At 39.8% G+C, this 16,536-nt stretch overlaps 1 protein-coding gene across 3 annotated transcripts in view; it reads right to left on the reverse strand.

Annotated features, from left to right (window-relative positions):
- ube3d (ubiquitin protein ligase E3D) overlaps positions 1–16,536 on the reverse strand; it is an 89,770-nt gene that overhangs the window by 22,006 nt on the left and 51,228 nt on the right. For 2 of the 3 annotated variants that reach the window (XM_007905061.2, XM_007905058.2), the window contains exon 9: positions 11,296–11,434. In XM_007905061.2, the coding sequence (XP_007903252.2) occupies positions 11,296–11,434 (139 nt within the window). Of the gene's footprint in view, positions 1–5,136; positions 5,240–11,295; positions 11,435–16,536 lie in introns of those variants that run through there. The other variant, XM_007905060.2, reaches the window with a different exon arrangement.

The following is a 16,536-nucleotide window of genomic DNA, read 5'->3' on the forward strand; positions in this document are numbered from 1 at the left end:
ATCAAATAACATAGTGTAATTAGATTGAATTCTGAACCACAAAATAATTCATCCTTCTGATCTTACTTTGTTTTATGAAAATGTGCTTCTTTCAATTGCTGTGATTGCATTTATACAGTTGAAATGAACAATTGATACTTTTGGTAATAACATTCTTGACAAACTTGAGTAAAATTATGAAAACAGACCTGGGCTCCTCAATCCACCATGTACTGTGTGACATTGCACATTCATATCATGAAGTTACTATATCTCCCTCTCCACACCTCTTCCATGGGCTGTGCTGAGTTAGCTGATCTCAGCTGAGAGGCAGCGAGGATGACAATGATTGGACTAAAGGATAGATTAAGATTAGTCAGGGCTCTTGAGCCTGATTATCCATCCCTCCAATTCACCTCCATCCTCACGTCTTTCAAGGTTCATCTCAAGACCCTTGATCATGCCTTCGGTGACCCCTCTTCACCCCTGCTCAGCTCCCATCCCCAGCTCAGATACCAAGCCAGGACTATTAAGCACATTGGGTTTGTCCTCCCAACATGAAAGGCACTATATATAAGTAAATTTGTATTTATTGTATTAATATTCAGTGATCCATTCAGGAAATACACATTAGGGTTAGGCGAGAGTGCAATAACCTACAGACACTGGCTAGACTCATTTAGAAAGGATCAAAGGACACATGTTATGCCCAGAAAACCTCAAGAGAGGAGATATAAGAATGACTTCCAATTATATAGCACTTTTCATTTAGAAAAACAACTCAAAACATGAAGACACTATGGAATAGAGTCGACCAAAGACATGGTTGAAAAGTCAGGTTTCTGCCATTGATGGCAGAGAGAGGAGCAAGACAAAAGGGGTTTTCAGAGTACAGTGCAGACCCGTTTTACTATATTGCCAATTTCATTATAACGCGGTTGAACTCCTGACCTCATTCAACAATATCTTGAATTTAAATAGCACTCAATCTCGTAGGGCAGTGTCGCAGAGCGTTTAACTGCCACGCAGGCAGCAAGTTTGCTCAAGACACTAACCTGCATGAAGGGCCTTATATATACAATTATATAAATTATATATAACTTACACACAATTTCTTGTTCTTACATGTGCAAAGCAGGAAATGGCAGCGACAATATCGTAATGCCCTGGATGTCAGTCATTTCAGCTTCCCACTAAAACAAAGTCCGAATCCCATGTCATCAGGTCGCCACCAATTTCATTTCCAGCTTTGCGCACATTTGAACAGCAGCTTTTGCTGATATGCAAAACAGGAAAGTTTTGTTTACTTCACTGTGAATCACTTTGATAGAGAAGAGGAAAATAGCTGATGTTCAACCAACTTCGCGCACACCTCTTCCCACTCCCTCTTCGAAGCGGTCATCCACCTCAGTGGGACCGCACTCGCCTGGTTTGAATCCTACCTCACAAACCGCCAGCAGTACATCTGCACAAACGGCTTCTCCTCCCGCTCTCACCCGGTCACATGGGGTACATTTCCACATGTATGCAGACGACACCCAACTCTATTTCTCCACCTCTCTTTGCGACCCCCAGTCCCCTGATGTTCTGTCAGCCTGCCTGTCAGATCTCAGGGGCTGGATGAGCCAAATTTCATTCAGCTGAACGTTGACAAGACGGAAGCCATACTCTTTGGCACTCGTCAATGTCTAAAATCTCACAGCTCTCACCTCCTCCACCTACCCGATCTCCCCCTAAAACTCTCCGAATCTACACACAACCTAGGCGTCAGGTTCGGTGCCCCAATTATCCTTCTTCCCCTACGTCCGGTCCCTCACCAGCACCGCTTTCTTCCACCTCCGTCGCATCGCCCGTCTCTGTCAGTACCTCTCCCCAAAAGCCGTTGAAACTCTGGCCCATTCCTTTGTCACCTCTTGGCTGGACTATTCTATCGCCTTCCTCGCCGGTCTCCCATCCACTACCATCCATAAAACTTAAATCCTTCAAAACTCTGCCGCCCGCATTCTCACCCACACGAAACTCGGCTCCCCGATCACCTTGCCAGACTGCACTGGCTGCCTATCCCAGTGAGGATCGATTTCAAGATCCTCACCCTCGTATTCAAGTCCCTGCACTCCTCTGCACCCCCCTACTTCTCTGACCTCCTCTCTCCTCATAACAGTACCCGTTGACTTTGTTCCTCCGGGTCTGGCCTTCTCCTCGTCCCCCGAGTCCTCCGCTCCATCTTCGGCGGCCGTGCCTTCTGCCACTATGCCCCGAGGCTCTGGAACTGCCTTCCTCACTCCCTTCGTCTTGCTCCCTCCCTTCCCATTTTCCTGTAGCTCAGTGGTTAGAGCTTTGCAAGTTCAATTCCAGGCAGGGCGAAACCTTGGGCAAGTTTCCTTACTCCACACGCCTAATAATAATCCCTCCAAAACCAAAAACAATAATAAATTGGTCATTTTCAATCTACGACTGTTTGTGGGACATTGCTGTGCGCAATTGGCTGCCGCGTTCGCTCACAAATATAGAGTCAATTCACTTTACAGTGTATTCTGTGAAGCGCTTTGGGACGTCCTCCTGACGTGAAAAGCACTATATCAAACGCAAGGATTATTATTATTATTTTCAGATCTCTGATGAAGACCTTTCTTTTCGACCGGGCTTTTGGTCACCTTCCTCCCCCTGGCTCGGCCCCGGAATCCGTTACTGTAAAGCGCTCTGAGACACCGTCTGACGTAGAGCGCGCTATATAAATCCAAGTTGTTGTTGTTGTTGAAGAATTACTCCCCAACTACTGTGCGTACAATAATAATCCTGGTATTTGATATAGTACTTTATCATGTCATCGAGATGTCTCAAAGCACTTCAGAATTTTACTGGTAAGTGTAGTGACTGCATTTTGGAGGCAAGTGCGGCAGTCAATTTGTGCACATCAATGCCCCACAAACAACCTTGAAGTGAATGATCAATTTTATCTGTGACCGCCATAGCCATTCCAAAGCTTCTACCTCTTCCCCACAAAAAGTAAAAGCATGACACCAGGATACAGCAAGAGGGAACAATAAGAGTCATAATCAATTTAATGAACATGCTGTCACAGATGTCACATTGAAGAAAAATTACCTCTGAAATATGTACATAAATATTTTGCTTACTGGACAATTTGTGTTGAAATTATTACCATAAATTTATGTTTATGAATAGACAATGCCAGTACATTTGACAGTTTTCACTGCCTCCATTAATTTTAATACGTCTGTTTACAATTAAGTGGATAATTGCATAGTAATTAGATTGAGGATAGACAATAATCAGTGGGAATATAAACTAAATGGTATCAGACCTCAGGACATAACAAAAGAGGGAACTGGGGTTGTTGGTGGATAGATCACTAAAACCAGAGACCGCAGTGTGTGATGGCAAACTGGATGAGTGATAGATAAGTGCATTACAGATATGAGACTGGTATACAAGCAAGTGAAAAGGTAGCTTGGGGAGTAGGAATGTAGCACAAGTCATAGGAAGCAAAATGAGTACTGAACTTGCACGAAGCAATACTTTTCATAACATCTTTTCTACTGATTATCCTGAAGTTTGATATTGTACAGATGAATTATTGCTTTTGTAAATTATTAGGCAGTGATATTGCTATACAAGGGCAAGTACATTTTGTAGAATGCAACATTTCCCTCCTGTACCCAGTTCCCATGAAGCATGCCTATCCTTACAGTCCAGATAGCCTTTTGTTGGTTATTGTTTCCATTTCTCCTAACACAGAGCTGGAGGTAATTTCTCTCTCCTTCTGGGAGCAAGCAAGAGAGATATCCAACTCTCCAATATAATCACTAGAAGTATCTGTGTCAAAATAATAATCAATTCTCATGGTAATCATTGCAAAAATATACCTTGGAGTCCTGTAGCACTCGCCTCGCAAATTAGAGACCTGGGTTCAATTCCCACAGGGCAAAATGTTGGGCAAGTTTCCTTACTCTACTCGCCTGTTTACCCAGCAGTAAGTAGGAACCCAGTTTTTAGTTGATTGGCGGATCGCTTTTCTGGAGGCAATAATTTCTTCAAACAAATAATAATAATGAATTGGTCACTTCAGTCCACAACTATTTGTGCGCAATTGGTTGCCACGTTTCGCCCGCAAAATATACAGTCAATTCACTTTCCAGCATATTTTGTGAAGCACTTTGAGACATCTTGAACATGTCGTGATAAGGGGCTATATCAAATGCAAGGATTATTTATTATTATTTATTTAGAGTGAATTTCCTGTTTTCAGGCCAGAACTTAGATCATAGAGTTACACAGAATTAAACAGATTGTACAGCATAGAAACAAGCCCAACTAGACTGTCCTGGTGTTTATGCTTCACATAAGGCTCCTAGTCCCTATCTTCCTCCCATACCCCTCTATTCCCCTCTCCCTCATGTATACATCTAGTTTCCTCTTAAATGTGTTGTTTCTTTCTCCTTCAACCACATCTTCTATTAGTGAGTTCCATATTTTCACCACCCTCTGTGAAAGACATTCCTCCAAAACTACTTTTTTGATCTGTTACTGGCTATCTTGAATTTGTGCCCCTTGTTATGGGCTCATCCCAAGGTCCCAGCGCCTTGGGACATCCTCCCAACGTGGAGTCCTGTAGCTCAGTGGTTAGAGCACTCGCTTTGCAAGTGAGAGACCTGAGTTCAATTTCAGGCAGGGCGAAACCTTGGGCAAGTTTCCTTACTCCACACGCCTAATAATAATCCCTCCAAAACCAAAAACAATAATAAAATTGGCATTTTCAATCTACGACTGTTTGTGAGACATTGCTGTGCGCAATTGGCTGCCGCGTTCGCCCACAAATTTACAGTCAATTCACTTTACAGTGTGTTCTGTGAAGCGCTTTGGGACGTCCTTCCGACGTGAAAAGCGCTATATCAAATGCAAGGATTAATTAATTAATTAATTAAAGGCGCTATACAAATGTAATCTTGTTGTTGTGGTGGTTGGACTTACCAACAAGTAGAAACTGCTTTATATACCTCTCTTGCTCGCTCCCAGAAGGAGAGAGAAATTACCTCTAGCTGTGGTGTCTGCCTGGCCCAGTTAGTAGAACTCTCACCTCTGAGTCAGAAAGTTGTGGGTTCAAGCCCCACATGGACTTTGCACTCATCGTCTACGTGGACACTCCAATGCAGTGGCGGGGGTGTTACATTGTTGAAGGTGTTGTCCTTTGGTTGACGTGAAATTGAGATTCTGCCTGGATCAGGTGGATTCCATGGCACTATTTGAAAAGAAAAGGAAGTTTCTCCTGGTGTCTGGGCCAACAATCCCTCATATAAAAATTGTCCATTGACTTCAAGGGCAATTTGTGGGGAATTGCTGTGTGCAAACTGGCTACAACATTTGCCTACAAAATGCAGTCATTACACTTTACAGTGTATCCTCTTCAGCATACTAAGATGACCTCGCGATGTGGAGGCACTATATCAAATGTAAGTATTATTATCGAATCCCTTCATAACTTAAACACCTCTTTCAGATCCTCTCGCAAACACTTCATCTCCAGAGAAATAAAGCACTAACCTGTCCAGGTTTCTTGATGGCTGTATAGTCTAATTCCTGTTGCCATATAAAATGTCTACACAGAAACATTGCAGTTTATGGTCTGCAGGGAGTCCTGATTCGTGTATTGGACAGTGTCAGTGCATGCAAGTTTGCAACGAATACAGCAACTTCAATTTCCACTAACTTATATATTTTAAATAATTCACTCGCTTGCATGATAAGCACAAAACTCCACTTCCCCATAGCATCATTAGGGTCAATATCAAAGCTTTTGATAAACTACAAATACACTTATAAATTTGCCTACAAATGCACAGTCACTGCACTCTATAGTAAATCCCATAAACCACTTTGAGCCAGTTCGACCAATTAATAAGATGCCATATCAAATTCAAGGATTATTATTAAACTCCCCATTCCATTACTCCCATTTTGATCATTTCGGTCACAAATATCACAAAGATTATGTTACATTCATGCACAAATACAATAAAAAACACAGGCTGTTGAGCAACAATGAGCTTTACTGAAACTCAACCACATGTCAACTCAATGATAATAATCCTTGCATTAGATATAGTGCTTTTCATTTCTTCTAAACGTCTCAAAGCGCTTCACAAAATATACTGTAAATAATAATAATAATCCTTGCATTTGATATAGCACTTTTCACGTCGGGAGGACGTCCCAAAGCGCTTCACAGAACACACTGTAAAGTGAATTGATTGTATATTTGTGGGCAAACGCGGCAGCCAATTGCATACAGCAATGTCCCACAAATAGTCGTAGATTGAAAATGACCAATTTATTATTGTTTTTTTTTGTTTTTTTGGAGGGATTATTATTAGGCGTGTGGAATAAGGAAACTTGCCCAAGGTTTCGCCCTGTCTGGAATTGAACTCAGGTCTCTCACTTGCAAAGCGAGTGCTCTAACCACTGAGCTACAGGACTCCACAAAGTGTATCGATTGTATATTTGTCGGCGAAACGTAGCAGCCAATTGCGCACAGCAGTGTCCCACAAACAGTTGTGGAGTGAGTGACCAAATTATAATTTTTTTTCTTGAGGGATTATTATCAGGAGTGTGGAGTAAGGAAACTTGCCCAAGGTTTCGACTAGCCGGGAATCAAACCCAGAACTCTCGCTTGCAAGGCGAATGCTCTAACCACTGAGCTACAGAACTCTATAGGACGGATAGAAAAGTACGAGATAATTGAAACCCGCTGAGAATGATGACTTTAGACCCTAAATTTCTAATTACTGAAAACATCTGAAGCTTACATAAGGTGGTTATATAACACTTACAATTACACACCAAAATACATAACTCAATTGAGTTATTTTAATAGCGCATCCATTTAACAGAGAGGAAAGTACAACAGAGAAAGATGACATTTCTAGAGAAATTATGCTGTTACTGGAAATGAAAAGAGTACTTATCTCTAAATTAATCAATGCTTAACTTTAGTTCAATGAAATTATGAATTTGAGTATAGCAAAGTGGACATTAACCTTCACTGAGGGATAAATGCCACATTAATAGCTTCATATCATAAGCCTCAGTATAATCTATAGAGACAGTCAAGAAGAACATTTGATTGTCAGCCTTGCTCAGGTCAGCCTCTGAGTTAGAAGGCGAGTTAGAAGCCCATGTGGAGACTGAGCTCGCAGTCGAGGCTGACTCTCCAGTGTATTCCTGGGGTGCACTGCACTGTGACAGACGCTGTTTATCAGATGAGACATTAAACTGAGGTCCCTTTCTCCTGTTTAGGTGGACATTAATGTTCCCATGGCACTGTTCGATAGAGAAGCGAATCTCTGTGTTCTCGCCAACAATCTACCAAATAAAATTGGTAACTCATTTCATTGCTCTTTGAGCAGTTACTGTGTGCTAATTGGCTGTTGCATTTGCCTAGAAAATACTGTCACTACAACACATACATATACTCTGCAGCAAATCCTATGAAGTACTTTGAGACATTTTGAAGATGCTATAAACAAATGACATTTGATATAGTTCCAGTCACATAAATGTCTCATTCACAGAATGAGATCAATTGAAAATAAAGTGAACATTGTTATGTGAGCAATTGTGACATCTATCTCCAGTGGCACTCTGCAACAATAGCAGTACATAAAGGTGTATTTTTAAAATAATAATCTTTGCATTTGATGTAGCAAGTTATCACGTCTTCAAGACATCTCAAAGCGCTTCACAGAATATACTGTAAAGTGAATTGACTGTATATCTTTATGGGCGAAATCAATTTTTTTTAAAATTTTTTTTGGAAGGGATTATTATCCCCAGGAAAAGCGATCTGGCAACCGAAAAACAACCGGGTTCCTACTTTCTGCTAGGTAAGTAGACGGAATATACCGTAATTTCATAATGCCAATTTCTCAGAGCTCTATTATTTATTTTCTCCCCTTTGCCTTTCTCTTTCAAACATGCTAAATGCTGATGCGGTACTGCTGCACAATAGTTATTCTTCATTTGAGAGGCAGAACGAATGATCGGCTATCAAAACAGTTTGATCCTGTCTTTAGTCAAGGTCTACCAAAGGTTACCACTGTAGATAGTGATCCAGAGCAGGAAATTAGACTTAAATTTCCTCGATTAAGTCCAGGAACACTGAGGACAACAGTTCAAATCAGCAGATCACATCAGGAAGAAACCTGGGTCCTTCCTAGTTTATGAGATCCATCGCAAAGCATGGAGTGGCTGTATTTTGTATTTGATCGCAGAAGCTGATTTACGCACAATACTATCCCACAAACAACCAAGAAGTGAACAATTATGTCAATAAATGGCAATTAACAATTTAAAGACTACACGTAAGATGAAGCTCTCAGCAAGTTCTCTCTCTGAGTTGCTTGAATTTCATTAACTCCAAAAACAGGGCTCAGCCTTCATCTTGATACAATGGCCCAACATTGCAAACTTTCTAAAATTCAAATTTAATGAAGCCCAATTTCCAAATGCAAATAATCTTCAGTCATCATGTCCAGGGCCATGGAATACCTGCCACTGAATTTAAAGGCAACATGATAAAATATTTAAACTAAGTAATTCTCCTGAGTTGCCTGCAGAAACCATTCTAAACAGCAATTAAACAGTCATGAGATTTCCAGAGGGATAAGGACAGTATTGTAATCTGAAATACTTTTTATTATATATCAAAACTGCAACTTAAGTGCATTATTTCGAACATGATTTTCATGTAAATACATAGGTATTGTGAGCATGGTCAACAAGGAGGATTTCAGATTAATTCAGCAAAGATTAACCGTAAGCAACTACTACTGTATCAAGTTAACTTTAGTACATGTTCAGCATCTCCTGAAGAAAAACAACTCGAAAGACAATCAAATCCATTGCAATCTGGGTTACCAGTGAATGTAAATGAAAGCAGAGTAAATAAACATGGCTCATATTTTCAGATCATCCTGACATCAAAAGAAAGCAAAGACCCAGCATTTAGTTTTACATTTGTGAATGTGAGACCAAGACATGGACCAAACGGGTTCACTTTGGAATCCCGACTTATTAATAATAATAAACCGTACATAAGATATAGCACCTTTTGTGTCAGAAAGGCATCTCAAACCACTTATGATGTACTGTAAAGTGTAGTGACTGTGTATTCTGCAGGCTAATTTGGCAGTCGATTTACATACATATGTTCAAAACACTGACAACTTAAATTTATATGGCACCTTTTATGTTGGGAGGATGTCTCAAAGAGCTTTACACAGCTGACGAGGAACCCGAGCTAGGGGGGTTGGGGGAGGGAAGATGACCTACACGCAGTCGAAAAGGAAGGTCTTAAAGCAGACTTTACAGGTGGCGAGGGCAAGTCAGATGAACTCTGGGACACAGGGGGAGAGTGGCAGGAGATCACAGAGGTAATGTCGGGTGAGGCAGTGGAGGGGTTTGAATACAAGGACAAGCATCTTGAAAACACAGCCAGTGTTTGATAAAAGCCACTCAAAGTTTAGCTAAAGCATAAATGAGCCTTTTGAATTTATGTAATGACATAGTGTTCACAGACAGACAATGCCACACATAAATCACCTTTCCCACTTCAAGCAAAACAGAGGAGGTTCAAGACTAATTATGGCTATATACAAAATGTTTGACATGGATACTTGGTTTTATTTTACAACAAAAGACAACCAAATGAATAAGATCTCTTTCTTTATTTTGAATGGTCTTTGTTAAATGATAAACTTTTACTTGTTTGTGAAAATAGATATAATAAAAATATTTTCATTTTGATGGATGGCAACTCTCACAATGTGCTCCCCCAACGCTGAACTGGGAGTTTCCGCCTAGACTATGAGCTCAAGGTCCCCAACACAGTTGTTTGAAAAACACTGATGAAGCCCAAGGCTGTGATTTTGATGAGCTGTACATTTTTTACTTTAACAAAGGGCACTCCGATCTTCATACCAAATAGAATTGATGTTGTATAAGTTAGGATGGAAAGAGGTAAATCGTGTGATCAAGATCCAATGGAAAATACCTGCAAGGTTGAAAGCCGAGAGAGCATTGCGGACAGGGAGAGAGGAGGCTGTCAACTGAAAATAAATTTGAAACCTTTTCAAGTTCGGAGTGGAAAGTGTTGTGTATTTTGAGTAGTGTTGCATAACAATACAAAAAAAACATACTTATGCACTCTGAGATCAAAAATAGATCTAAAATGTTCAGTCTATGTATAGGAATTTATTTTGAAGGATTGAGGTTTTGTGTTTATTGTTTGTATTTGAATTTTTGGACTATTACTTGGAATCCAGTGCATTTATTTTTAACTGTCCATAAAGACCAAGAACCAGGCATTCCCTAATTCCCAAACCCTAATTTTCTTTCTTTTTGCCCTCTTTAGGTCGTCTCTCCATCCAATACACTACCACGAAGCCAGAAGGGCAGAGATTCCTTCCCAGCTTGTGCCAATGCAATTCTCTAGGCAGTCGCTAGGGCAGCACAAGCAGCATGGGACAATTTACCCTGTCATTAATCTTCCCCTCTCCCTGTGCAGAAACACATCAACAACGCAGAACATGAACTCACTAGGAACCACAGACTGAAAGTCAATTTCTGTTAATCGAAGGCACAAACTGTTAGTACATTAAACACTCTGCACCATTATAATGCCATCAGAGTGTCTTTTCTCTCTGTGCACAGTAGGAGAATGTGTGTATCGAAAGAAACACCAGCTTGTACTGGGCTTGCTAAGCTATTGATGAATCAGCATCCGGTTTAGAAAGCATTTCTACTTCTGGCGATATATCATAGAATATAACACAATAATCCATGCATTTGATATAGCTTTTTCATGTCTTCTAGACGTCTCAAAGCGCTTCAAAGAATATACTGTAAAGTGAATTGACTGTAGAATCATAGAATTATACAGCACAGAAGGAGGCCATTTGGCCCATCGTGTTTGTGCCGGTTCTTTGAAAAGAGCTATTCAAATCAATCCCACTCCCTCGCTCTCTCCCCGTAGCCCTGCAAACCTGTTCTCCCCAAATAATTATCCAGTTCTCTCTTAAAAGTTGTTATTGAATCGGCTTCCACCACCCTTTCAGGCAAGACTTTCCAGATCTGAACAACTCACTGTGTGAAAAATATTCTCCTCACCACCCCTGTGTCTTTTAACAACTATTTTAGGTCAGTGTCCTCGGGTTACCGACTCACCCGCTAGTGGAAATAGTTTCTCCGTATGAAAAGTGGAAGTGGCCATATATGAAAGTGATAAATAGAAAGCCATACCTTGAATGAGTTCATACTCCGCAGCGATGAAGGGAGAGAGGCAGTGCTGGCAGCTAGTATGAGTAACAGCTCTAGACAGGTGTTTACTGGCAGAATTAGAGAGTGCACACCAATATTCTTTTCCCATGTGTCTCGAATACTGAAAAAAAAGTAATTTATTAATTTATTAAAAACAAAGGCCAGGAATGTTTGAATTAAAATATTGCTTTCCATCCAAACGCTAGAAACATTACAAAACCATTTGCAAGATAAACAAAAGTGAAAGAAACAAGGTACAAATTTAGCTTCAGGCTTGGGATGTCGATAGCTGACATGAGTACTGCGAGGATGAAAACCCCTTAAGAGGCAATATCCTGTGATTTACTCTATTTAGCACTGCATATTCATTTTTATATAGAGTCAGTATGCATCAGAAATAATGCCTTCTCAATAACGATTCCAGTTCGTCCCAGGTTGCAAGATTGATGACGCTAACACACAAATCTGTAGCTAATTCTGCTTTCTTGATATAAACTCCTCAAGTCAGTGTACAATCAGATAACTTGAAGAAATATAGGAGCTACCTCAAATCCCCTCACACACACACACACACAGCAAAGTCCATCTCAGAGAGCAGTCTTGGAAAAGTGGAATTGGCTCCATACAACTGGAACACAAACACAAATTGTTAGCTTTAAAGTCTGATTATACTAATGAAGTATCAAGGTGACAAAATGCATGCAAGATCTTTAATTAGAAATGGGGCGAATCTGCAAGACAGATAGATTCCAGAACCCGCACTATTTTCCTAAAATCCAAAGACCTCCGCATAAAAAAAATCCATTGGGTCAGTAGCCTATCAGTTGAATACTTTTACACAATTCAGCCCCTCACTGCCTGATCATTAAAAAGCCTGATAGAGGCATATGAAGAGACGCAAGGCACTGTCTGCTAAATGACTTCATTTGTATTAATCGGGTGTGAAGCACAACCACGCAGATAAAATCTTTCACAGTAATAGCAATATTTAAGGTTTTCACTGAACAAAAGTCTTGATGTCTATAACATTATAAATTGCTGTTGGAAATTTAAAAACCACCACACAATAACGTATTTGCTGTAACTTTGTTGCACGAACAATTTACAATTTGAAGGATTGGGCTGTTTAAATTCAATTCCAATTAACATCTCTTAACACAACTTAAATTTGCAACATGTAAGGAATTGGTTAGAGCTGCTTTGCACTTGATTAAAACAGTAATAGAACCCTTTTGCAGAACATTAGAATGATTAGATATTTTTTTCCACAAGCGTGTCCTTTCCTCACCTAATGAGGATCATTAAATTAGACTTGGCTTAATGAAACATTCCCTGGCCCATCTACACAATGGAATTACTATTGTGCAGTTTAGATGGAGGCCGAGGGTAGAGGTGGAACCTTAAAGCATGGTCTTAAATCAAACATGCCAGAAAACTCAATGACAACCAAGGCAATTTCCTATCTTAATTTAAATCTAAAGTTAATTAAATTCAGATTAAAAGAATGGAATCTAAGGCAAGACTATTTTCTAATTTCATTTAGAAAGGGTTGTTTAACTTAAGATAAAGTTTCGATTTTCTTTATTGAGCAAACTAGGTGAAGGGCCAAGTCCCATACCACAAGATTGAAAAGGGTGGAAGAAGATGAAATAACCCAAGTGCTGGTGATTATTTTTTTATATAGCTGGAGACAGTTGAAGAAGAATAAAAAGAAAGCAGGAAAGAATTGCTGGTTTGTCCTTCGGATGAAACATTCAACCAACTTTAAAGTTGGACTTTAAAGATCACATGGCTGTATTCGAAAAGAGAAGGGAGTTTCTCCCAATGTCCTAACCAAAAATTCCCAAGATAAAATTGGTCATTCACTGGCATTTTGAAATATGCCAGACAGTTTTCAGTGTGCATTGCTGACCTTCTTTGGTAAGTAAATGTTGGGGTCTACACTTCAATCATGCTATAAACCATCCTGCATTATAATGAAGTGCATTACATGGGGTTCCATTGGATTTGTGTGGTAAGTGTGATTTGTGTGGCAAACAGCAATAGTTTAGATTTTGCAAAGAAATCATCGCAATATATAATTAAATAAACACATTTGTTTTGCCATTTCATTCTTCCAAATTGAGTGGCACCAATGTTCCCAATGCACATAGTCACAACATAGAGCTAAGCTGTTTGACAACAACAGCAGCAACAACAACTTGCATTTATATAGCGCCCTTCACGCAGGGTAGTGTCCCGGAGCGCTTTGACAACTATGACAACCTAGGGTGGTAAATCTAAGGCTGAGTTCTGTCATCAATATTGTGCGAAGTCACATATAGTAACAAACCTAGCAAGACTAATTTCACTTGTTACATTTTAGGCCTAATTACATTCTTATTATAGAACCATGTTAATATTGGCCTTTTATACACCAAATGTAAAGGCTAAAAATGAGCCTAGTACAGAGTCATTAATTCAGGAAGCCTAAGGTACTACTTATCACTTGAATGGTTTCCTTGCAATGGTCCGAATATTCTCATCAGTCTGGGGGCTGTCTTTGAAACCAGACACGATTTATGTGGGGAAAGTTTCCATCAGTTGTAAGAATTGAAAACAAAAGCACGCAGACCAACGTGAGAGGTAGAAACATCAGATTGATGCAGTGTCCTGGGCTGACAATCCGCCAGATTAATGGCGAGCACCATGCTTAAGAGTATCCAAACCAAACTGAGTTCTATGCATCCCACTATATATGGAAATTCCAGAGGTGTTTATTGGAATGCTCACTCTTTCCCTAGAGAGACACATCCTGCTTACCTAATTCTGGAAAGTATTAGGCGTAGCCTGGCAAGAGCCAAGGCTTGAGGACCTCAGAGTGTTCGTTAGGACACTGCTGGAGTTTAAAAAACTAAAACCACAGTTTGCCATTGCAAGCACTGTTTGGAAAGCTTTCCCGCTGCTTGTCCAGCTAGGACCACCCTACCAGTTAGGACTTTGGCTTGCGTGGCTAACAGGAGCTGAGTGGGCAGAGTCCCTGCCCCCAATGACTGGTCTGTCCTTCCAAGGCAGGCTGGCTGTGCTGTCATCAACAGTGCCTGACCTAGTCAATTCATCCCTAAAACACTTGGGGACTAGCCTTATTATATTCCTCGTGGACTAGCCTTATTATATTGCTCTTCAGTGCCTCTTATGCACAATAAACCACATGTGATACATAAACCCAGACATAATCGAACAGGATGAATTCAGAAATTCCGAAGTTGAACAATTTGAATTATGAAACTACTTTGAGCTCTTTTATTACTATGCCATGCATTATATAATGATTATATTAATAATATTGTGTTGCAAATTGGTCATTTTAATGTAGTTTATAGAGGATTATTACAGCTTTTGTGTCAAACCACAGACACAAAACAAAAAGAAGTCATAGGCAATGTGATACCAACTCAATGCATTGATATACTGTACCGTATAAGTAATAAAATGAAATTTAAAGACAACATTTCCCCAGATGGAAAACTGTCACAATGCTGTCGGAGAGATTTCACTCAGAGGCACACCCCGTCTACAGTTTGTAGGTCCAACGCTCCTATTTGTTGAAAACTGGCACCAGGTCACTTGCTGGTCTTTTTCCAATATTCCCTTTGTTTATTTTCATGATTACCTTAAATAGATCCCTCTCATTACTGACTCATCTACCAGTGGAAATAATCTACTGCTATTTTACCAATCAAAATCCTTTATAATCTTAACGTCCTCTATCAGGTCTCCCCTTAACCTTCTCAGTTACAGTGAAAAATGCGGTAACTTTGCAAATCTCGCCATAACTGAAACTGTTCAACCATTATACCATCCACCTTGGGCCGTCCTCCTGACATGGAAGGCACTATAAAAATGTAAATTTGTATTGTATTTTAGTGAATGTATGACATACCGTTCCATTGTTTTTATATCCTTGTTAAAATAGTTTTCCCAAAACTGTACAGGTTTTAGTTTGCTTTTATTTTATGATTCCATAGTTTCTTTTAATGACCCATGTATGTACACACCAAGGAACCTCTGCTCCTATACTCTGTTTAAAATCTTACCATTTTAAGATTTATTTTCTTTCCTTACTCTTACTAATATGTAAGACATCCCATTTTTCTACATAGAACTGCATCTGCCACCTAAATGCCCACCTTACATGTCTATCTATGCACTTCTGCCACAATTCTTGCCATAATTTTTTACACCTCCAATCTGATATCATTAGCAATTTTTGACTTTGTTCCCTCAATTCATAAGTCAGTGTCATTTATATATATAATAATTTAAACCTACATGGCTTGTCATTCCAAACACTGTATGACAAGCTTCTCATTGCTGGTCCACTAGGACCACCATATCCATCAAGACTTGTGGGGCTAACAGGAGCCGAGTACAAAAAATCCCAGCTCCCTCTGACTGCTCCTTCAAATCCTGATGATGATCTAGACCAGCTGGTCTGTCATCAACAGTGCCTTGTAGAGTATTGCACACTGGGGGTTAGAAAAAGCCAGAGGTCCAACTCAATTCCAATATTCTATTGACAGGCTTGTCAACTTGTAGCCATCTTAGCCACAAAGAGACTCCACCTACCTCCTCCCAAGGAGGATGATCAGTGGGTAGTCATTAGACATCTGACAAGCACAAGTCTGAGCCCTCACTAAGTGGAGCATAGTAAACGAAACACGCCTCCATCTTCAGTGTCTGAAATTACTTATTGGAATGTCAACCTAGACATTTCAATGTCCTGATGTGGGGCTTAAACCCACACATTCTGACTCAGAGACGAGAGTGCTACCAACTGAGCAAAGTTGACAATCTAACTTCTTAAGATTGCATTCAATTAAGTAAACTTGTAAAACAAAAAGGATTTTCCACCACAACTCTGGATTATGGTCTTTAAATTTACCACAGAACAACCGCCACATGAATACCCACAATTCAAAATTCCCTTTTATTAATGAAAAAAATGTTCAATTACAGTTTTTTAGAATGAGAAATAGCATTGTTTATTTTGTGCTTTAAATATCTTTCAGGGCCTCAACAACAAAACCAATTCCACAGATGCACTATTCCGAGCAGAAGTATAACTAATTAATAACTATCTGAGGGTTGCAGGAACAATTCTGTGGTACACCAACTGAATGCAAAGCAAGGTTACCATTCTTCATTAACACAAGAACTCATTTTAGTAATAGCTGTAATGTC

Source organism: Callorhinchus milii, unplaced genomic scaffold, assembly GCF_018977255.1.
Source record: "Callorhinchus milii isolate IMCB2004 unplaced genomic scaffold, IMCB_Cmil_1.0 Scaffold3, whole genome shotgun sequence".
In the NCBI taxonomy this organism is placed as follows: Eukaryota; Metazoa; Chordata; class Chondrichthyes; order Chimaeriformes; family Callorhinchidae; genus Callorhinchus; species Callorhinchus milii.